Raw genomic sequence first — 15179 nt, 5'->3', positions numbered from 1 at the left:
CCAAAAATGAAGGAACGCCCCCGCAAGCTCCTCCGAGACAGGCCATTCTTCGAAGCTCTGCTTCACGCATACAAAACCGGCGGAGAAAGCGAGACTGCGTAAGAAACGTACGTCTTCCGAGATTAAATGCAACTTCAAAAAATGCCAAAAATATTTTGGAACACCCTGTCAAACCCTTATAATATTTCCTCTTCGCCGAAGTGAGATAACGTGTGCCTCACGATTAAATCACATGAAAATTTAAATTCAGCGATTTTCTAACATTTCCCTGCAACGTTGGCACACCTAATAAAAATTTATAGTTCGATTAAACTCCCAAGAAACGTGACAAAGATCAGTCTTGCAAGTGTACAGGTACAGTTATTTCTCTATACATGTCGCCAAGGACTGATATTCTCTCGATATCCATCACTACTCTCGTCTTACTTCACGGGACCGAAAAATTTTAACTCCTCAAAGGCCTGATTTTGTGGAGAAACAAAAAACAGTCCCATACTGCTCACAATTTACTCGCACAAAAATTTTCCGAACCTCCCGTACCAGGCAAAAGTTTCCGGTATCCACTAACAATAATTTTCATATACAATTAAATTGATTTCATTAGTCTGCGACTCTTCGCAAGGAAATAGAGTCGTCGTAGTATGTCAAGTTCTACGAATTCGTCTACAAAAGCGAATTCCTCGCGGAAGTCCGAGGTCCATAATACCATAGTAATTTAATCCAACATAAATCGCGGCTGTCGAGACTCTAGCAACGAAAGGGGTCGCCAGAAGCGACGCTCGCGCGACTTAGACGGTTCCTGTGATTCTATCTCGAAGCCACACCCTCCAGACTGCGACTTCCTGTCTGCAGTTGCACTTCAAAGTTCCAAAGGTGTCGCTTATTACTTCGAATCCTGTTCTGAATCATGTTCTTCGAGAATCGGATTTCTCGAGGTGCAAAGACGAGCGCAAACAGGAATATTTATCAATGCTTATATTTCTTTACTCTGAATTTCCTCTTCCGAATATTTATCGATGCTTATATTTCTCTGCTGTTCGAATTTGGTATCCACTCCATTTAAGGAACTCCATTCAATTCTTTGGTATTTGAAGTTTATTTCAAAGGCGAGAGTGTCACTGTCTTTTGTTAAATTAATTATTAAATTCGAGAAGAGAGTCTGCGGTTATAGCGGGTACTCTTGCTTGTCTACAAGCCGTAATTGACGTAGCGGGATAAAAGGATGCTTCGGAGACAAAGTACACGAGATGAACTTCCTTGGGAGGACCTGTGATCCCGAAGTTGAGACCGAAGCTTGAAGAGCGAGGAATGGCGGTGTCTTTTGTCTTTGCCTCGTGCTGTTCTCTCGATTTTTTTTTTTTTAGTCCGGAGTAACTTCATTGGTGCTCCTTTCAATGATGCTTAGCTGTTAGCGACTCTCTGTTCTATGGAAGTGTTAAAATAACAGAGCACTTTATCCTGAAATAACTTCATCAATCAATGATTTAGTTGGTAGTGATTCTTTGTACTTCGTAATCTCTAAAAATTCATTTTATGGGACTCTCTATCAGTTTTTACTACGCTGCGGGTCTTTATGCGAAATAAAAATTGGCTAAATCAACAACTGTAGACAAGAGATATTAATAAGTCGAAAATAAAACTTTTTAAAAATCTGCCAGTTTTGTTTTACGCTCGTTCAATTTTGCCATAAACGCATAGAATTCGCAGTCCGGTTACTACAGAGTATTTTGTCCCGAAGCAAAATTTCGCAGAAAGGACATCATTTTTTTTGACATTAAGTGCAAATAAAATGTTTTTCAAAGGAATTGGAATGAGAGAAAAATTTTTTTCAATTTTTCCGTTTCACCTTGAAAAATAACAAAATGAAGTGTTCATTAAGTTTTATTAATCCTAAAAGTTTACAGAATTTTAAAAAAATCGTATCCTATGTGTAAAGTTTGCCGTCTAATGAACATAGAATATATTTCTGATGGTTTAAGGATTGTTGGCACCAACAACAGAATCCAGTATTTCATTTGCAAATCTGCAGAGTAAGACAAGCTCTAGGACGTTTTTTTAATAACTCTTTATGTCGTTTGTTTGTTGCAGCCTTCCAGCGGTAGAATGCAAACCGGAGCCAAGAGCTGCACGAGGTCCTGGCGGCCGTCCTGCACCCCTTCTACGTTCCAGGACCCTGCCAGCCATAGTCGCGCCTGGTTTGAATATCCTTCAGGCACAGATCGATGCCCGTTACAATGGTGAGTTAATTAAATGCTTCTTAATTGGGCCGTGAGATAAGCACATAATCCTTCGCTTTTTAAACCCTTCGTATGTGCCTCCCAGCAAGGACTCTTATCAATTGAGTCTTGGTGAAGGGGAGGCGTGTCCATTGTGCAATTAATGCGAAATGCACAGTTGACCGAAATGCTCGAACAAGCTTCATTCATATTTATTTAATTATTAGGAGATAAGAGAAACTTTCTTTAACTCCATTCCATTCGATTCTCGTAAATGCAATCTAATTATCGCAAACTTCTAAAACAAAAATCTAATTATTCGGGGTCTCGCATTTATTTAATTACTACTTTTATAACTCCAGTCGCTTCAAATCTGTAGAAATTTACGTTTACATAAATTTACATAAATTCACGGTCGAACTATCGCTAATTCAATTGTTAGGGGTACTGACGTTTGTTTTAATTATAACTTTCATAACTCCGATCATTTTGAATCTGTCTACAGAAATTTACATTGGCGTCAATTAACATAAATTCACGGTGCAACAATTGCTAATCCAATTACTAGGGATACCGACGTTTATTCTATTATTATTTCTACAATCCTTTCGCGAGAGCAATGAAACTTTATTTGACTTCCATACTTTCAAATCGGTCTGTAGAAATTTCAATTCGTATAAACCCATAGTGTAACTATTCCCGACTGATGAAATGAAAATGTACCCGTAAGTGAACACAAAATTTTATTGTACTTAACAAGTTTCGTGCTTTTGTCGTCGAAGCTGAATCGGGAGCGTGTTCCAACGGCAAAGAAATTGCAGTGGAAAGAACGATAAAAATTCTAGGACTTTTCTCGGGGATTTTATGCCAGTTGTCGAACGGTAAAATTCCTCTCGATTCGTCGATTTCCGAGTTCGTAGATCGTTGCGAGGCGTGGGAGCGCTCGACGGGATGCAATATGTTGTCTGAAACACAACGATCTCGTCTGAATGGTTGCAGCAGCGTCAACTGGTCTGTCGGTTGCATCCTCGGGAGAGGGTGCAGCATCCGGGAAGCGTGGGAGTACCGCATCTCATTGCACGAAGCTGCTCGCGCCGAGGATATCCTTCACGGACGACACGATAGGTAAGACGTCGTCGTTTTATCTGATCTGTCGGACCATACGTCTCATCTAAACGCGGACAACTTCCTTCGAGAACGCGACCCAACTGAACGAACAACTATGCCACGCGTATACGTACATACACACATAATGCTCGAGATGAAGCCCGTCCAAAACGATTAAAACTTTCGGGAATCGATGACGCTCGGGCGGAAAACACGAATTACATTTCACTTACTTCGACTTTTCAGCTGATCTGATTTCGCGATACGAAATCCTCTTCTCCCCTGTAATGGAACTTCTAGGTCAATTATTTATGTCGATGGCCGTTCCCGCTAATCTCCTCGAACCTCGTTAATAGACCCACGGATCCCCGTGCGTTTATGGGTCACCGAAGTTCAGCGAATTGCGAAAATGCAAGACCAAGAAAATCCGATAACAGTCCAACTTCGTTTTTGTTCCACGCCGAACTGTTATTACCGGGAGATTCTTTCTTTTTCCTCTGTTTTCCTGAAATTTTTCGGGTACTAGATTTTGAAATTGCAGTCTACTCGTGCGTGGCTATACCGAATTTATTTCGAACGATATTTTACGCTATTCTCTCGCCTGTGAAGTTGTAATATTCGATCGAAGCACTGCCTCTCTATATTCACAGGACTCGGTTTCATTATCGAGATATTCTTGCATTTGGAGTTTATATTATCTATCACTTACAAGTATACAAGAACGCGTCGTTCTCAAGAACCGTTAAACAGAACTTAATTATTTCTCTGCATGTATTTCATCGATCCACATTTCTCATAAATGCATAGATTCCGTCTACTTATAATATTCGATCGAAGCCTCTCTATTTGCTCTCGATTCGGGCCGAGCAGTGAACATTTATAGAGAAGCAGGACTTTTCTTTCTTGATATTCTCCCGATAAAAGGAACTGTATTTCGGTACACGAACTGTCCCTGTACACAAACTTTCCTCCCTGTTTGGGATCATGCACCGATGCAGGTGACTCCACAGCAAGACTAGTTCTCACAAGCAGTTTCTCCAACAATTTTTCAAGAGCGCCGTGTCTCGGACTCCGGACCAGCGAACAGAGAATACTCGAAGGAGCACTCGAGGAGCGGACGTCTCAGCACGACCAGCATCGGAGGCTCCCAACCATTGACCAGACTGGCGAGACTCTTGAACCAACGGCCGAGCTACACTCCCAGCGATGAAATACCAAGGAGGCTCTCCTGGGAAAGGTACGAGATCCTGCGACCGACCTCGCCTCCGCGGCAACATCAGTCAACGTTGGGGGCGCTAAAAATTGGCCGGAGACCCGCCAGCCATCCAACCGAACGGCGAGTATCTCGCTGGAAGAGCAAGCGAGCTACTCGCCGGTCATTATTCTTCGGCTACAGTCTAACTGTCGTCTAACTTTAACTTTGGGGACCTTAAAAATTGTTCCCGGACCAGAGGCTGTGGGGTGAAATTACTCGTAGCGTCCCCAACGATGATCTTCTGACGAGTTATTCGTGTTGTTCTTCACTCGAAATGAGTTTGCGAACGTTTGCGCACGTTCATGGACGTCCCTGGGGACTTTACTCGTTTTCTGATGAATACAGGGTGTCCCAGCTAACTTGACCACCTTGAATATCTCGCTTAGTGTTAGTAACAGAAAAAAACGTTTAGGACAATATTAACCTAACCGAAGGGGCAATATAATGATTCGGAAAAAACTTTGTTCAAGGTCATTGTTTTCTAGATATCAAGGTCATCAATTTTTTTTAAATGGAACTATATATCTTTTTTATCGCGACGTAATAGTAGGGGTGAAGACCTCTTCATTGACAAATATTATACAATGACCTTCGTGTGACCTTGGGTAGGAAAAATCCAGAAAGCATTATAGGTATTATCAGTGATACGGACTTCTAAGATTAAAATTAAGATTCTTGCACCAATTTTAGAATTGAGGACCTCAGGAATTCAGTCCTCTGGACAGAATGAGTAACCTGAGAAAATATTTTTTCTGATGATTTTTTAACAAGGTCTGCACATCATCCCTCATTGAAATTGAAGGTTATAAACATTCAAATTGATCGGGGACCAGGTGTCAATTATATGGTTGATGACTTTAAGAATAGATCCTACATCCTTGACAAACTAGGATAAACCAGCTCCAGGATTGAAGATCGACTCAGAAGCTTCGATCAACTAGAGTGGACGTGGTGTAGAACGTAGTCTTATCCTCGAGGTCTTCGAAAATTGGTTCCAAATCCTCGACTAACTAGGATGAACGTCGTCTAGTCGTTGGGGGCTTTGAAAATAGGTTTCCGATCCTCTTAACTATCTAGCATAAGCGCAGTATAGGTGTTAGATTTAACATTGACGACTACGTTAATTGGTCCTGGAAACTTGATCTCTTTGGAATGTATTTTGTGGACCACTTCTAATGTCCTTTATTGCTGAGGACTTTGATCATTGGCAGTAGATCCCTAATAAAACATACAATTTCCTTTTCCTGATGTTTCTCCAACAATTTACAATAATTCCCACTGAAACTGCAACTCCTCGACGTGAGAATGAACTTCGTGCACTACGTCTCAATTAACTATGCCAACAAGGACTCGGCAAATTAATCCTGACATTTCGGTAACTTCATTTCAAAGTGAAAACACCCTAACACATGACTCCCCAACTATTTCCATTGTGGTACACAGAAACAGACGTTCCCCAACCAACAAATGGCCTTGGGAAAGTGTGTTGTGGGTAATGTTAGCGTCGAGGTCCCCGATAATTGGTCCTGGAGACTCAATTTGTATAATCGGCACACTACTCGATGCCGGCGATTGTCTAACGAGTCACTTTGGCGACGATCACACTAACGATAAGATCGAACCCCGATGGACGTTCAGTGGATTTCACGCAGCAGTTACCTGCGAAACCGTGTCTACCTGGCTGCAGCTGCAGTTAGAACGCGTTGCTCGTTTGCGGTTTCCTCTGTCGAACCGGTCCGTTTACTTAGGTGCGCGCAATGTAACTTCGGTCTGAAGTGCTTTCAAAATTGTTTCTGTTTTGAAAGAGGCGTTCCACCAGGAATTTGAATGGCTGGAGCCTTGGGAACGTGCCCGGCGGGGCTATCATTACCTCGCAGGCAGTTAATTTTGCAGACGTTATTTCGAAGAACAGTCGGCTACAGTTTGCCCGATACTAATCGTGATTCTTTTGACATGTACCTTTTACGATGTTACGAACTTGAGCAAACCTTCAAGAACATTTGGCCACAATACGAAACTTCGTGGAAATTTATGGCTGTGCCCTTGAAGTGTGGGTTTGGGTTTACGACTCCTGAAATGGCAAGATAATGAAGTGAGTTCTAAGTCTCTTTTTATTCAATTCTAATTCTAATCCTAATTCTGGACAATAAAATAAATACAATAAATTGCAAGAAACAGTAACCGTATAGACCTTTCGTTTCGTAGACAATCTCAATAAGTCGGAGACAATAAATTGACAGTTTTAAATATTTTCAATGTTTTTACTATTTTAAATTGCCCAAACGCAAATTAAATTGTCTAACGCCGTTTGAACCAAACAAATATGCAGCCTCTTTCAATAAAAATCCCCGTTACGATTCGAACGAAAATAAACACGGCTGACCCCGTAAATTGGAACGGAAAAATCCGAACGTTTTTCGGCGCGGAACAATTACGGCGTAACACAGACGTCTGATCAAGGATCGATGGACATTATTTTAAAATCCGTACATCCATCGCTTTGGCGAGCGGCGTTGAAACGGGAACAAAGATCTATTGCGTGACAGCTGGCGGGAAAACATCGAGGTTGTGCCTGCCGTGTGTATAAGGGGTTCAACGAGCGTTCTGTGTACGTGTCTGCGCACAATTCCCCTCGTCCGTGACCGTGTCCGTGTGCTCCATTCGCGTGAAACGATTCGTGGGACGTAGAAGTTCAATTTGCAAATGGATGCGACCCGGTTTTCTACCGTCGCGTCGCGTCGGCAGAGACGGAGACTCCGAAGCGAAGAGTCCGCCACCGGATATTGCCACTAGCCCGAAAATATTGCTGTTTTATATGGGCGAATCTATGCCACTCGAGGGGTGCTCGTTCGACCTTCCTCGTCACTTCTCTTCCATGCTTCTCCGGATTCAACGAAGGAGACGGATTTAACTCGAACTTAATGTCAACGATCCAGCTCGAACGTAATCCTGTGGACAAGGCTCGTACCCGTGTCTTCGCGAAGAACAAGCTATGGATTTCAGTTGTCACTGGGTGAGCACGGTGAATTTGCAATCAGTTTGCTGACTGTCGAATTAGGGACGTGTTGCGGTTCAATGTTTTCGAAGTCTTGGATGAAGTTTAGTAGCAAATTGTCAAGTGGAAATTTTGTAGGGTCATTTTCAATGCTCAAAGAATTAGTGAAGCTTCGTGGAGAATATGTGAAATTGTTTTTTTAGAGTGGTTTCAAGTGTTCGAGTTAGCGTATGTTGGACAGGTCTGTCGAGTTTTGCAGTAGAGTACAATGTAGTAGAATTGACTTTGGAAATGAATTGCTAATTTTTATGTAGTGTGTGAGTACGTGGTGAGTACTACATAAAACACGAGTGGTCTCTTTAAAACAATTTTATTAATGCATTTTATTACCTGTGTTTTCTAGAGTATTTCATGTACCCTTCTATTCTGAAAGAAACATTATTTTCAGCGAGAGTTGAATTCAACGTCCACTGCAATCAAAAACTCATGAATGAAAGTTCGTAATTAGCATCTCTGTTTCCAGTTTATGTTAAACTTTGCACTTCACTGCTTCTGAAGAAATGAGAAATAGTTAGCGCATTAATTCTAGTTCGTCCTACAAGGTTTTAATCGAAGTTAGACTTGAACTCAATGTCCACTGTTGTATTCAGTCGAAAAATCATGAATGAAAATTATTAGTTAACGTCTGTATTTCCATTTTGCATTAAAGTACACACTCTACTGCGTCTAAAGAGATAAGAAATGGTTAATACGCTTGTTATAACTCGATCTTATTTGCGATTCCGCATCCGCGGATGTCAGAGTTTGTCTTTCTGATATCTGGTAACAAGAAATAGTTGTTCTCGACGGGTTTCTTCTCCTGTCCGCAGACTCGGGTCTCAAATTGGCTCTGTCGTATAGTAATTGGAAGTTACGTGGCTAGGAAAATACGGGAACTTCTCGTTCCACCGCAATCGTGGTTATCCGTGTCGCCTGACCACGTCTGATTCGTACTACTTGTACTTTGTCTCCCTTTTCGACGTTTGCTCTGCACTGTTTTCTGCATCTCAACTGATCGAAATGTTTGCTAGAATAAACTAGAACTCTGATTGATTTACACAATCAGTCTAACAATCGATGGATCAAATGGCTTCAGTTTTTTTGCCAAGCTAGAATTAGTTTACTAGATGATATGTGATAAAAATGTAAAAATTGCTTTTAGTCTGAATTACGAAAGAAAAAATAATAAAAATTTGCTTATCACTTTTTTGTTTGGACTTGTAACAAAAATTTAGAAAATGTGTTTCGCAGATTTGAATATGCTGAAAATTTCATCGAAATTGGCCAATTGATACGAGTTATAGACGAGCAAAAATTGTGAAAAATTGTGAAAAAAATAATTATTCACCGCAACAATGAAACTTGTGCTTTGTCTCGCTTTCGACGTCTGCGTTGCACTCTTCGAGCATTTCATCTGACAGGGATGTTTGTTAGAAAGTAGGTAATAGTCAATTTAAATATAAAATGTGTGTAGGGGATGTGGTAAATGCAATTTCTGAAGGGGACACAGGGGTTTAACCCAGAAAATATAGCAACGTTCTAGAAGAGCGTACTCGAATTTACCTCAGCTGAGTAGGTGGTTTTTTATCATAGTTACTGTTATCTTCTCGTGTGTCTGACCTTTCCTTGGCCATCAACTCTGAAACCTTATACACCTACCGAGAGGAGAAGCAATTATCTCCCCTTGGACGCCGCTGGAAATTATTTATAGTCGGCGACACTGGCTCGATTAACTCATTCTTCCGTCGAATATCAAACGCCTGCCTGCACCGAATCCTGGAATCCAGCAAACGATATCCTCGCCACACAAAAATCCAGAATACATACAAATCACCGAAAATATTTACTAGAAAAATATTAAACTATTACTGGACCACAGTCATAACAATTCTCATTTTTATATTACGGGGGGCCCATAAGTAATCAATTATTTTGAAATCTGAAACAAACTTTGTAGTAAATTCAAGTTTTTATTTAAACGTAAATAAGTTTTTATTATATAATCTCCATCATTATCAAGGACAGTTTGCCATCTTGCCTGCAAATTTTCAATCCCCCTCTTATAGAAATCCAGGGTTCGTGAAGCAAAATATGACCCAAGGTGCCTCCTCAGAAATGAATGTTTTATTTCTTAATTAATGCTCTAGAGATCTGAGAAGATGATAGTCAGAGGGAGCAATATCCGGTGAGCACGGGGGGTGCGGTAAAACTTTGCATTGCAATTCTTGGATTTTTTCCTGAGTAAGTTTCCCTGTATGGGGCAAGGCATTGTTAAATTGCAGTATTACTATTCTGTGGACTAAAAATGTCCTCTTTTTCAATAGTTCTGAATACAGCCGTTGTAATTGCTGACAATACAACTCAGCAGTAACTGTTTCTCCAGGTTTTTATAACTCAAAGTGAATTATGCCACGACAGTCTCACCAAGTGCACAGTAACACCTTTCTAACTGATAAGCTAGGTTTAGGGGTTGATATTGCGGTTGGATTTGCAGAATGCCATTTCTTGGAACGCTTTATGTTATCATAAAGAATCCATTTTTCATCTCCGGTAACGATTCTGCTAAGAAATTGATCTCTATGAAATCTGGATAGCAATGAAGTGCAAATTGATCGACGAATAGTCTTGTTGGTCTCAGATAATTGATGCGGTACCCATATTCCTATATGCCTTTCCCATTTCGTGTGGGTGCCTTTGTATAGTTGACCATGTGGACCCAAGGCTTCTCGATAATTCTTGTATACTTATTTTTGGATCAGCTTCCACTAGAGATTTTAGGCTGTCATTATCAAATTCAACTGGTCGTCCACTTCGAGGCCTGTCAGAGAGATCATAATCACCAGCAGCAAACCTTTTGAACCAACGTTGACACTTGTCGACCTTCAATACATCTCCATAAATATTGCAAATTTTCTTTGTTGTTATCGTTGCATTAAATCCTGCATGATAATGAAAAAGTATGCAATTACGAATATGATCCTCGGAAGGTACGGACGCCGCCATTTTATTACAGGGTTGTAAAAAGAATTATACTTTTTAGAATATTTAGAACACAGGCTGCTTTACCGAAAACTGTAAAAGAATACGTGTTTCCTCTTCAACGATCGGTACAGAACTAAAGGCAAAACAAATTCTTTGCAAATAATTGATTACTTATGGGTACCCCTAATATATAGCCTCAAGAAGGGCGATTTAAATAAAATTTAAAATGGAATTCATAGAATCCACAGTACCCGTAGTAAATTCCTAATAAATCTCATAGTAAATTTTGAAAAATATCCTAATAAAGGCGATGTAAATGAAATTGAAAATAATACCATAGAGTGTACAGTACCCATAGAAAATACGATTTAGAAAAATAGTCAATTCGCTGTAACTGGGCCAAGGAAATTCATAATAATTCTCAATGTTATACCGATTCGGCGAATTCTATTTGTTTGAGTACTTGTGAAAATAATGTGCTTTCCAGCGCACTTTAACAGACAGAAGCAAATAGTCGCGCCAGTCGGTACAGCAGAGTGTCATCGCAAAAACAAAGTAGCAGCCGACTGTTCGAAGTCGGAATTTTCCCCGAGTCAGGCACTAACGAGCCAGACATTTAACATGTTCATTAGATCCCCCCGTGAGACGACCGGTGTTTTTCCGCGCGGCGGTGCCGGGAATTAAGTCAACTCGCGAATTTCAAATGCCACCGACTGGGTAATTTGATGTCACTGCCACGTAATTTGAGTCGGGGTAATTGCGGCATCGGGAAGGATCCGTTGGACGTCGGACGAACAGAAAAATACGGGGAAGGACGTTAACGTTGTATCGGGGCGCTGCAATTTCCTCTGATTTCTCCTTGTTCGAGAATGTTATTCATTTAATCTGCTTAGAAAATCAGCCCGGGTATAATCCGAAGCCGCGAAACCACTCGGCTCATCGCAATTGTACTCGCTTGATGCATCTGAATTTCGTCTTCTTTCAAGTCTCAACTTTTTACCGTGATTTTCCTCTTTTTATGCTTGCGAGAGTTGATTCCACTAGATAATTGTAATTGTTTTGCTCTTCTTTTTTCACTTTGTTTTAGGGATTCATTTCTGTGGGGAGTGATTGTCGTTACAGTCTCGTCAGATCGAGGGCTGAGAATTTCGAAGTGAAATACAATAATTTATCCTTTTCTTTCCTACTTCTTTTAAGGGTTGATTTGTGTGAGTTCTTGTGACGCTTCCACTTACATTCCACATTTCTTTCGAGGGCTTTCCTTTTCTAAACAATTGTTATAATTCTTTCTTTTCTATTTCATTTTTTTTTAAGGAATTGCATTTAAGAAATTAAATTAAGCAAGTGAATCATTTCATGCATTTTTCACAACTGCAATAATTTCACTCTCTCTCTTCCTATCTCGTTCAAGGGTTACATTTTCAAACAATCAAAATGATTCTACTCTCTTTTCCAATTTTTTAAGGACCGATATTAACAGAAAATTGCAACACTCCCACTTTTGCTTTCGTCTCTTTCAAGGGTGGCTTTTTCCGTCTAATTGCCACAATTCCTCTGCCCCCATATTTTTGGAAGTCCGCCCCAAAGAAGATTCATGTCCCAGGGCTCTGTCAAAGTAGCCAAAAGATCGATCGCAATGAAACAAAAACCACGATCCACAAAGAAACGTCGCGTCGCCTCGCAGAGGGTCTCTTCAACCAAAAAAAAAAAGAAACTAGAATGAACATGCGCACGTATAATCTAGAAGTCCAATCTCGCGGTGGATTGCATGTAAAGGTCCCCGTTCCGCGAGCGAGAGAGTCAAGATTGGAAAATAGAGCAGCGGTATTGTCCCTTTATACAATCGAGAGAGACATCCGAATTAATTAGCGTTAGAGTCGGCCGGATCAAAGCAGTCCTTTCGTTTAATCTCTCCCTCTTTCTCTCTCTCATCCGTGCCGCCGAGGGGAAGAATATTACAACTTTTTCGACCCTCTTGTTTGCCATGTTGGACGAAAATTGAACAGTCGAAAGCTCGACTGACTGCTTTGCTGTCTGACTCATCTTTTCGAGAACTCGCACTGTCACTCGAAGCAGCTCGGGGCTTCTAAATTTACTGCTGGAACATTCTATCGTTTCACATTGTTTATTATTATACAGACAGTCTTTATGGAACTAAGAATCTTGCTAGACTATTCCGTTTTTGGTAGTGGTCGCGTTGGATGGTTCGATTAGTGTCAGGACAAACAACTTCAAGACAAACAACCTGGAACATTCATTTTATAGGCATGGATTTGTATGTGGTGTAAGTAGAAGCGGCGGGTGATGGTCAGACAGTGTATTAAAATCTGATTAAAAGGTTCTATTCTTTAACCCTCCAAAAAATTCGCACAGTAAGAATTCTTCTTTCTTACGAAAAAATGGGCGTTCAATGACCAATTAGTCTAATTAATCGATTTTCCAGGGATCTAGAAAAATTTGCGCGACCGAATAAGAAAATTTCGCGAGGTTTTTCGAAGCTACCGCGCGACTTTACGGTTTTCTTGTCAGTTTTATCACCGGTGTATTTTCTGGGATTTTTCAGCGGTTAAGTGCCTACCCACGGAAACAGTAGCATCGTAGAATCGTAGAATCGTAGAATCGTGACTCCGGAAAAGCGTGCTCGTTCTACCCCACTCTGCACCCGGAAAAATCCCTGGAGGCATGCTAAGAGAACGGAGGAACAGCGACTAGGAATAATTCGACGCTGAGAATTCAAATCAACTCCCTTAAATTATTAACGTTACGTCCGGCCCTGGTTCTCTCCCCCTTTCCTTTTGTTTCCCTGAATACGAATGGAACGCAAAGAGGTACAGTAAGTTGTGTTCCGTCAGGATATTCGCACTGGAAGTTTTCCTTTGCAGCAGATTAAAGATGCGCTCGGTGCAGGGGGAAAAAATCGTGTTCTTCGTAAATTGTTTTCTCTGGACAAGAGGGAATCGAGACTTCAACACTGGACCTGCCACGGTTGCTTCTGGTTCTTTTTGCTTCGCAATTCTTGCAGTTGGGAAGATAATTTGCTGGAGGACGATTCAGTGAGTTTCTTTGTTGTCGCACGGTTCGTACGAACAATCGCTCGAGAGTTGTAATAAATAACTTTTATCTGGCAGTAGGTAGCTGATCTCAGTTTTGCTTCGAGACTTGTTTCTCTGTGAAAATGCATTCGATTGCGTGACGTTACGATGCAATTCGTCTTGTATTCTTTTTTCGTTCATTTAGAGACACTTACTTTTATCTAAAAATTTTTTAATTGGTTTTCCTATTGATGGTCCTACTGTTAAATCTGTTTTTCCTTTTTGGAACTCTTTATATTTTATGAAGAGTACTTTATTTATACAATTGTTAATCCAGGGAAATAAGAATGGTCCGACATCAATCCCAAGAGACAGTAGTTAAATAGATTTAATTCGCCTTTTAACTCTTAAGTGGGCTTTGAGACGGGTCTTCAGAAATGCACTAACTCAATCAATGTATTTAATATTCATTTATTCTGAATCGGTCGATGAAAATCAATTTTGCGTGGCAGCATCGAAGACGTGAGATGATTGAAGCTTCCGTAAACCTTCAAATAGTCACAGTAATTAAGCACAATGATCAAGAATTCGTCCACTTGAGGGATGTCAAGTTTGTATAAAATGATATTGATCTGAAATTCTTTTGACGTTTTGAATTTTCGACATGAAATTCGCTGTCCAGATATTACTTGGGATTCGCGTGATCCTGAATCGCGTTTCCGATTACGAAGAAGTTGGATCCATGCAGCGGAGAATGAGATTACACGTTCGATACGTACGATATCTCTGAACGTTTACAATGCCATAACGCGCCGGATAATATGGTACAAATTCTATGGATCTCGCGCCGGCTTAACCTGAATCTGGCTCCGGAAAGGGTCGCGAAAGAAAGAGCACGATGGAAATTGGCTGGGGTTCGGATCAAGGTTATTGTTGCAGTTTTGAATAGACAGGATTATGGTCGTGTAGGTGCGGGATGTTTTAATAAAGACCGAGCACTGTGCTTTCCAAAGGTCGGGACGAAACGTGAATTCGAACGAGGCCGTGAAGATTAAGTCCTTGGTCGCGTGGGAGGGAACTTGGTTCACTCGAACAATGTTAATTTCCCTTCAACGTCTTTCATAATTCGACGAGAATCGATACGGAAGGAATTGATCCATCTTCGTTATTTTTAGGTTTCAGTAGAATACGTATAGTGGTAGACTAAAATCAGAAGTTCATTTGAGGATTAGAGGTGCAGGTTTCAGGGGGTTGTAAAACAAATTTCGTGGCACTTGTCGAAGCTTCTTCTGCTGCAGTCACAGACGGAAGATCTGAATTCCTATGTCCTACAAACGGAAATCTACGGGCTCTTCAGTCTGCTCAATGCACTTCTGAATGCAACAGGCAAAGTTGACGTGCAAGTACCGATACAGCACTTATCAAAGGTTCTACTGTAGTCAAAGACAAAGGATCTGAATTCTCGTGTCCTACACAGACAGATCTAGTTGGTTCGCATCTACCAAACTGCATTGCAGAATCTACCCGACCTATTGCACTTGCTGCTATCGGGA

At 40.8% G+C, this 15179-nt stretch overlaps 1 protein-coding gene across 1 annotated transcript in view; it reads left to right on the top strand.

Moving 5' to 3' along the window:
* The window catches only part of Wake (ankyrin repeat and fibronectin type III domain containing protein wide awake), a 183138-nt gene that overhangs the window by 102051 nt on the left and 65908 nt on the right, over positions 1-15179 (top strand). The window contains exons 3-5 of the mRNA XM_076793791.1: positions 2089-2237; positions 3216-3341; positions 4377-4560. Coding sequence (XP_076649906.1) covers positions 2089-2237; positions 3216-3341; positions 4377-4560 — 459 coding nt within the window. The remainder of the gene's footprint in view (positions 1-2088; positions 2238-3215; positions 3342-4376; positions 4561-15179) is intronic.

This window comes from Halictus rubicundus, chromosome 1 (assembly GCF_050948215.1).
Source record: "Halictus rubicundus isolate RS-2024b chromosome 1, iyHalRubi1_principal, whole genome shotgun sequence".
Lineage (NCBI taxonomy): Eukaryota > Metazoa > Arthropoda > Insecta > Hymenoptera > Halictidae > Halictus > Halictus rubicundus.
Note: the sequence above shows the minus strand (reverse complement) of the source record. Positions and strands in the feature narration are given on the sequence as shown.